Below are 8,569 nucleotides of genomic sequence, written 5' to 3'. Positions count from 1 at the left end.
TTACTGACACAAGGGACCCCTACACGATCAATCCAATGATTATCTTGACATCGCGCCTAATGCCGGATTTGTAGGCGCCCCGATGCACAGGAAGCGCCTCGATGGCATGATGAATCCGCTTCCCTTCAGCCGTGAGATAGACTAAAGAAAAGGGTGGGTCTTTTGGTGGGAATAACAAGAAAGATCCGATAAAAGCTACTTTCGGTGGTATGGCGTCCAGTGTCTAATCCAGGTACTTCTTAACTGCAAGGACTGGGATAATATCGCGTGAGGCGCAGTTTGTTTCGTAATTATTGCGGATGCTCCCGCCAAACCCGCATCGGCCCGCTATCTCCATCAGGGCGCTTATGCACGCATTGCCCGTTCTCAATGAGACCAATAACACGTTCAGTATGCCTGGAGCCAAGAACTGCCGTCTCACTCTTTGGCGCCGATACGACCGTGCAATCTGCTGTTGAAGATTTCTCCTTCGAGTACATAAGAATTGGTGTAGATCGCTTGTAATCGCGGTTGTAGTTTGCGCAAATTATCCCCCTTCTCCATCTTCCTCACATCATGACTCGTTGGCATAAACCCACATGCAAGGCACCACTTATTGTGGTCCAGAAGGGGACTCCCTGGTGCAAGACTTGCGGTGCTGCGCCAGATCTCAAAAGCCTCATCCTGCAACAAAAGTCCACCGGTCCGTTTACCCCACCACCACGCGATGAACCGTTGGGACAGTTGAACCTTTCCTGGCCCAGCACAGTCCCTTATGTCACGCCAGCCCTCAACGGAGCTGCAAAGCCGGCCGCTCCCGTTGCAGGCAACGCGAAAGTACCAATCTCACCAGTGTACCCATCCAGGCTGGCCTCGGATCAGTTCCGTTTGATCTCCCTCACGGCACCCATCAGTACCGATGACCCTATCCACCTCGATCTTGAAGTTTACAAGAACGAACGATGCCCTGAGTACGAAGCCACTTCTTACACATGGGCCGGGGAGAACGGAGACGGTTCCTTTTCCATGCCAATCTATGTCGGGCCTTGGTGGGATGTCTTAATACAGACGAAGAATTGCTGGTCAATGCTTCGGCTCATGCGGCCCGTGAGAGGATGCCGCATGATTTGGGTAGACGCTATTTGCATCAATCAGAATGATGTCAAAGAGCGTGACGCCCAGGTCTCCAAGATGGCCCAGATCTATTCGGCTTGTCGATCTGTGTATCTTTATCTCGGTGCCACACCAACGACACAACCATATCCTCTGCGGCGACAACTGCTGCTGTCTGATGGAAAATCGAAGCCGACGGTTCCTGTCGTCGACTTGGCGGCCCTTCTTCAATATCGGTATTTCAGCCGCATCTGGGTGATTCAAGAACTCATCCTCTCCCGTCAAGCCGTTTTCCAGCTCGGCGACATCGAGTTCTGGATGAACTCTTCTACAATCAAGTCGCTTTCCTCTCGTTTCTCCATCAAGTGGGAACAGACTAAGGCACCTTGGCTTGAGTATCTTGGCCAACAGGCGTTCAAGGATCAAAGTCTGTTCAAGACTCTGCGAGCAGTTTCCAAGTCACAATGCACCGACCCCCGCGACAAAATCTTTGGAATCATGGCTTTGATTGGAAGTAGCCCTTCTTCTGGGTTCAACTTCCAAGCCAACTATAGCCTCTCGTGTCAGCACATGTTCTTGGGTGTCTTTGCGCACATCCTCCTCAAGCTGAGAAACATTGACGTCTTGCGTAATGCGGCTGCCATGGAGGGTTGGGATAGAACTCCTTCCTGGGTGCCCAACTGGAAATCGACCGCCCCCAATTGGATCTTCAAGGCTCCAGAAGTCAACTTTTACAACTGGGAGTACTCTACATTCGAGTCCTGGTGGGCTAAGCTCAAGGACCGGAAGGGCTCAGTCTTTCTCAACGTCAGTGCTCGCAACTCCAGGTGGAAGACCGCCGAAGAAATCGAAAGCGAGCAGGACAACTTTCCAAAGACCGACTTGATGCCAGGAAGGTTCACCTGGAACACCATTCGCGAAAGTTGCAAGGCACATGTTGAGAGGCCTTGGTACCTCGACGCCAAGATAGACTCTGCGACAGGCACGCTGGGAATCAACTTGATTCACCTTCTCTCTTTCCCTTCTGCCCCCAAGTTTGTTCAGGAGCTAGGTGGGCTGTGGCTCTTCAAGGTCAAGGGCCCAACCGTGTCCATGTACCTCACGGCCAACTTCCCGCTCCACCAGCACGTTAAGCCTGGAATCGACCACATCTATGTTCTGGACGAAGGAAACTCCTCTTGTTTGTTCCTCGTCCTTCGAGAGCTGGGAACTCCAGGGCATTTCAGGCTCCTGACTTGCTGTTACCATGTCAGCTTCCAGTCATCATCGTCTTACCTACCGATATCTTCCCGGATGAATTCTCTTGTCCAGAAAGGACGCGTCCTCGAGTCTCAAAACGACACGGATTCAAAGATCTCCGCGCTGCTTGGCAAGAGTGTGTTCCTTAATGATCTCCAGACAAGTCTTTACGAGACACTTCAAACAATGGACATCTCTCAATCCCTTTACCGTCATTCTTCTTCTCTCTGCAAGCTCTTCCTCCGAAGTCCGGCAGAGTGGAAGCCAGGGTCTATCAATGAGGCCAAGATCTTGCAAGCATTCCAGGGAGTCTTCAATGACACTCGGGGCTCTAAGCCAGGCTTTCTGGATTGTTATCTTGGCTGCATTGACCCGCGGTTCACGCCAAGAGTCCGGGGTGACTACGTTGAGATCACAGTTCAACCCAAGGATCGGAAGCTGTTCAACAAGGACTGCACGGAGCTGTATGTGGAATGGGGATACAATGGAAAGGATTGGTCCAAGGGCAGCAAGTGGATCGATGCAAAGGATGCCAAACCCACCGTCCTTAGAGCTTCCCACTTGGCTTTGCGAGATGCTGCTCGTCATTCAAGCATCTTCAAGAGTCTTTCCAAGGTCACTCTTGCCGCCCGCAAAACCCGACAGGATGAGGTGGCGATGGCGAAACGTGGCCCGCATAAGCAGGTGTGGGAGGACCACTTTGTCGCCTTGCCCAAGTGGCCTCTTGATATTGTGTCTGACTTCAAGATTGACGGAAGTACTGTCCGCGTTAACATTGCATAGGAAAGTTTGGTATCTTCTTTGGGTCCATGTATCAATAGGCGTTTTGTTTAGCATTTGAGTCGTGTGCAATGAGCAGGATTTGTGCACTAGCATTTGACTGTGAGAACTCTCAAGAGAATACATATGTATACCTGTTAGTGTATCTAGCAAAAATGTGAAGAGGTGCGACAAGTTCACATGCGAGTGGCACTGCAAAGCCTATCATGTGTCATGTCCTCCAGTTACCCAGCCTATTCATATCCCAAATGAAGAAGATCCTGTTCATAATATCATCAAATCCTACTCTTAGAGCTGTAAACCATTCGCCTTTAATCACCATAAACTAGAGATGAAGATACCCGAGTCCACCGCGTCCCAGGTATTCATAGCCCGTAAGGGGCTTGATGTCTCTCAGCCTTTTAGTATCCGTAAAGGTTGACATGCTCGGAAGTGGAAGCACGGATTCTTCGGTTCTCCCGAACGAGAAGGATTCTGATGCACCAGGCGCAGATGATGGAGCAGAAGGCGAAGCCGGCGGAAGCACCGAAACCAATGCCATAACGGGGTCCGTCGCTCTTGGGCCAGAGATAGGCACCATAGATGTAACCGATCTGGCCACCGACATTGGTCATTGCCAGAACAACCTTGAGATAGTTAGCATCAATACTTTCCGTGATTCAGGTGTCAATGGCAGACTTACAGCCTTCTTCTCCTTCGTCTGAGATAGAGTAGATGCGGCCCATCCAATGATAACAGAGTTGACAGCATAAGCACCCACGGGGAAGATGAAGCAAGCCACGTAGCGAGCAGCTGTGTTCAAGGTTGCGGCAGCAAGGGCGAAACCGGCGATGGCAATGCTAAGACCGGCAGTGATGTGCCATGTCCGCTCGTGGAAGCGACCAGAGCTCCAGCCAAAGCCGATACCGGCTGCACCAGCGAAGATGAAAGGAGGGCAGGTCATGACGAGGGTGATGGTTGTGTTGAAACCGAGGGTCTTGACTACACTAATGGGCGAACAAGTCAGTGATTAATCTCGTATATATGCAGTAAAAGGGTGGGGACTCACGTAGGGAAGAAAGAGTTGAACGAGCAAGCAGACAGATGAAAGTTCTGCATGAGGCAGAAGAGCCAAGTCCTCTTATCAGAGCAAGCCTGCTTGAGACCCTCCCAAGAAGAAGCCTTCTCATCAGAAGCATCAGAGAGCTTGTCCTTCTCCATGCGAGAGTGAGCAAGCTGCTTCTCGCGCTCGTTGAGCCAGTGGGTCGTGAGGGGAGTGTTGGGGAGAAGAACAAAGCCAATGAGAGAGACGAGACCGGTGGCAGCGCCCTCGATGATGAAGAGCCTGACATGGGGTTAGTTTGGGGCTGTGCGCTTGGCGTTGGGGACGTACCATCTCCATCCCTCGATTCCCTTGAGACCATCCATACCGGCAAAGATACCAGCGGCAATGAGTCCAGAGAAACCGGTAGCAAGGATCTGGGCGCAGTAGAGAAGGGCAATCCGAGAGGCGACCTCTGTTTCGGCCGTTGGTTAGTCTTTGTGTTTCCTGAAAGTACGTCCCACAAACCTTTTCTAGTGTAGAAAATGGACAGGATATAGGTAGCTCCTGGGTAGAACTGCTCAAGTCAACAACAGACCGTGGCATCGAACAATTGGACACTCACAGGTGCTTCGGTGATACCAAGGAAGAATCGGCAAACCAAGAGACCCTGATAGTTCTTGACAAGTGCTGTGCATCCTGGAATGGGGTCAGAGATCCGATGCCAAGCAGCCAAGCTCGATCTTGCAGGGATAGACTTACCAGAAACAACTGCCCAGACCAACATCCATGCGCTCATGTAGATACCCGGCCTGACCTTGGTGATCAACATGTTGCTGGGGACCTGCATCAAGACGTAGCCGACAAACAGACTGTGAACTGTGTCAGTCTAAGAAGTCCCAGCTCCTACGTTGCAACGTACATTGAAACAGTTGTGTTGAACTCGGTGCCAGTCATGTTGAGATCTTCCTCGAGATTGTTAAGTCGGGCTTGGGCGATGGCATTTCGATCGACGTAGTTGAGGAAATACATGAGGCAGAGGCATGGCTGTCGAATGTTAGCCATGATCAAGTGTAGACGCTCAATGCCACTCACCATGATCCAGAGATCAAGTTTCCTCACGAGACGGATCTCCTCAGGATCTGTCTTCTTCGCGGTGCCGGTGTAGTCCCGCTCTTCCACCGCCGAGGGCTTCTCATCTTCAAGCACACTGTTGACATGCGCAAAGTCTGGCGCCTCCTTGGAGTCAGCAAGCTGATGATTGTCTTGCGCGGCTGTCATGTTGAAGAAAGGGAACTGAAGTGCGTCTCTGAAGTCAATGCTGATCTCACTGGAGCCCTGACTTTGCAAAAAATTAAAACTTCACAAGGTCAATGCTTTGTATTTATGTCCCTCGAACTGACTGACCAGATGACCTCAACCCCGAAATAGGGCAAGATCTCCCTTGTGGGGAGCAAGGAAAAAGCCGAGAGCGGGGAAAACGGCACTAAAACCTGGGGAAATGAACGCGAAGATGGGCGACGTCGGCTTCAGAACTGGCTCCGAGAGTTTATTGTCGCGCGAGATGCGACGATATTGTCTCATTTGCGGGGGAGATGCATGGCTGTTGACCGGTAGGAGACGGTAGAGATCTTGAGAGACCCGCTATGAGAATGGATATGGGGAAGATGGCGTGGGTGAGGTTGAGATTGATGGTTCATGTAACCCCAGGTTTTTGCGTGCGAGGATCGAACCATGTTTCTCGGCATTGCACCGAGGCCACGGATGTGTTGTTGAACGATATCACCAGGCTCTTTCTTTGAGATTTCACATAGCTCTTCTAAACTGGTGTTCTGGAAGCATTGTACGATGTGCTCTATGGTAGCATAGTGCTTACCTCTGGCGCCAAGGTAAGCGTAGGGGTAAGGATACAGGCAAACGGAGAGTTGGCCTACCCAGCGTCAACAAAGCCCTTACCCATCCTTCTCCAACACCCTCAACGCTTAGCCAAACTTGAAATATGTCCGACGTGAGGAGAAGAAGCTGCCAGCTGTCGGCGATGGACTTTAACGGAGTCTACTTTACACTCCGTGACCTCGTTGAGGAGCTTCTCAGGTTGACTTCAGCCCTGCTCGGGGTGCTAATCAACCTCCGAAACAATGGCGTATTCCCACGTGTGCTCCACAGAGTCTGGACCAACGGGTGCTGTGGCTTAATCATCCCCTGGAGCCGCGCCGACTGTTCTAGCCCAGTGCAGCTGGAGTCTGTGAGTCATGTGCCCAGTTGCTTGGGTTTGATAGGATGGGATAGTTCAATTGGTCAACATAACATCACCTTGATTCAAATGATGCAATTGTGAAGCCATTATCTTAATAGTGAAAGTTGTTGTGTCAGGGTGCTGAGAGGGAGATTTCGGGAGATTAATCTCAACGAAGAGGGGGATAGTATACCAAATGTCTCAATTAGAAGAGTGAAGAAGGGCTTGTTCGCTTCCCTTACACATCAAGCGTGTTGTTGACCTTTGTCATAGACGACCCTTCCGTCGATCCTCCACAAGCTTCAACACGGGCCTGAGATTGTTGACCCTATCCCAGAGACTTCCCAGGCCTTGTTCAATTCCCTTCTTCTCCTCCTTTCTGAACCATTCCTCGGCCGACTTGACTCTTCCAGGGTGAATCTCATCCAGAAGTTTAAAGTCTCGCTGGACTAAACCCTTGTTTCCTCCAGACGCCTTCCAAGTATTCCAAAACCCGGTAAAGTTCTGGCGCATTGTCATTGCGGCGGGATCATTGAGGTCAGAGTTGTATGCGCTACTAGGGGATCCATCTCCAAGAGGACCCGAAGTCCAGTAAGTTTCGAGGTCGGTGTCGATATATCGGGCTGGGTGGCCAGACACCTTCTCAAAGGCCTTGGCCAGGTCGTCGTAGCCGATCAGGTCAATAGCAACCTCGAGATCCATTCCATTGGCTCTTTCTTGGTGCTCAAATAGCCAGCGGACATAGTGGCCACAATCATCCAGGTCAACGTGACACACAGCACCATCTCCAAGGGGAACTCTCCATGTGACGACTCCATCCTCGACCCGAGGACTCATGGGAGTATGCGCCGCAATGGACATTGCCATGTATGGTCCAGTAGTGAAAATGGCAGCGCCCATTCGTGCCGCATTTTGTGGATCCTTGTTCTGTTGCAAGATCCATTCGGCAATTCGACCTTTGCCGTCGTAATGGCCAGTCCGGAACTTTGGATCATATCCGCTCTTCTTGTACGAAAAGTCAAGGTTTCCATAGACGAAGAACCTGATGCCTTCTTCGAGAGCGAGCTCATAGCTTCGTATAGCCCAGAATGTCTCCGTCTTCTCTCCACAATTGAACCCATCAATGTTGATGAATGCATACTGCGCACCACGGAAGCCCTTTCGGAGGTCTTTCTCGCTGGCAAAGGTTCCAACAAGGGGCTCGACATTTCCGAGGGCGATGAGGGCTTTTGCTCGTGGGGAATCGGCATCACGCGTTAGGAAGCGGACTTTGTAAGCGCCATCTTTGACAAGGTGGCGAACAATAGGAATGCCTTGTGCGCCGGTTGCACCAACGACAAAGACTGTGGGGGTGTTGTTATTTTGAGACGACATGTTTCAGTGATCCGCTTCTTCAGAAATGTGATAGTGTGGTGTGCTGCAAAATCGCAAGAGATCTTTGCCGGTTCAGCCGAGAGGCTTTTATGAAGGCTTCTGCTTCTCATGTCCGGCGTCGGAGGGGTCGGATACGGTGGATGAGTGGCTTTTAATCGCATCACCTCCATCATTATAATCATGAGTAATCAGGAAATGGTTCTAAATTGTGCACGATAATCAAGATTACCATCCAATCGTGGTGGTGCTGCTGGTTGAGAGTCATAACCTCCGAAGCCATTCGGCGAAAGGCGCACCACCACCGACAAGTTCGGACAGTGTGACTAATCACAATGTTTCAGAGGTATTGGGAAACTATACGGCATTTTCACACTGCGAGTAGATAAGCCAGACAAGCCCGGGCGGGCTACATCGAGGGCTTGCCATCACCAATGCACGGGGTGCTTTGGTAAGTGTCGGGTGGTCAAGCGAGAGATGGGCAGCAAAAATTTGGTAAGCGGAAGGAAGAATTATATGTCGCAAATCCAAATGCAGAAATTCGTACGAGTTCTTTGTGTCTAGCGAGACGGGCGGATTTGTCGGCGATCCGATGATTACTATTCAAGCAGTGGCTTCTTTGGCAGTCCCATCTGAGCATAGAGCTGGCATCACATGACTTGCAAACTTGCAAGATTTCCCACTGCATATGACATGAGTCTATCAATGGGCCCCTTGCGTCGATAAATGCCTGACTACTTGTTGTATTATTGGCTCAGTCATCATACCGAGGGCCTGGCTTTAACTAAAATTAAGAACACAATATAATCACTTCATCGTAACATATCCGA

General features: G+C 50.7%; 3 protein-coding genes across 3 annotated transcripts; 1 reads left to right on the top strand and 2 right to left on the bottom strand.

The window, feature by feature from the left end:
• Nucleotides 1-555: 555 nt before the first annotated feature.
• NCS54_01368100 (HET domain-containing protein) lies at nucleotides 556-3,114 on the top strand (the record flags this gene model as incomplete). Its single annotated transcript, XM_053158860.1, has 1 exon — nucleotides 556-3,114. The coding sequence occupies one exon, from the start codon at nucleotides 556-558 to the stop codon at nucleotides 3,112-3,114; it is 2,559 nt and encodes an 852-aa protein (XP_053014835.1).
• Nucleotides 3,115-3,512: 398 nt separating this feature from the next.
• Nucleotides 3,513-5,413, bottom strand: NCS54_01368000 (MFS domain-containing protein; the record flags this gene model as incomplete). Its single annotated transcript, XM_053158859.1, has 9 exons — nucleotides 3,513-3,737; nucleotides 3,794-4,097; nucleotides 4,160-4,435; nucleotides 4,484-4,607; nucleotides 4,661-4,709; nucleotides 4,758-4,831; nucleotides 4,895-5,004; nucleotides 5,055-5,179; nucleotides 5,228-5,413. 9 exons carry the CDS (start codon nucleotides 5,411-5,413, stop codon nucleotides 3,513-3,515), a joined length of 1,473 nt encoding a protein of 490 aa, XP_053014834.1.
• A 1,222-nt stretch (nucleotides 5,414-6,635) lies between these two features.
• On the bottom strand, nucleotides 6,636-7,742 carry NCS54_01367900 (NmrA domain-containing protein; the record flags this gene model as incomplete). Its single annotated transcript, XM_053158858.1, has 1 exon — nucleotides 6,636-7,742. The coding sequence occupies one exon, from the start codon at nucleotides 7,740-7,742 to the stop codon at nucleotides 6,636-6,638; it is 1,107 nt and encodes a 368-aa protein (XP_053014833.1).
• Nucleotides 7,743-8,569: the final 827 nt, after the last annotated feature.

The sequence above is a fragment of the Fusarium falciforme genome, chromosome 11 (assembly GCF_026873545.1).
Source record: "Fusarium falciforme chromosome 11, complete sequence".
NCBI lineage: Eukaryota > Fungi > Ascomycota > Sordariomycetes > Hypocreales > Nectriaceae > Fusarium > Fusarium falciforme.
This window is presented reverse-complemented; position numbering and strand designations above follow the sequence as displayed.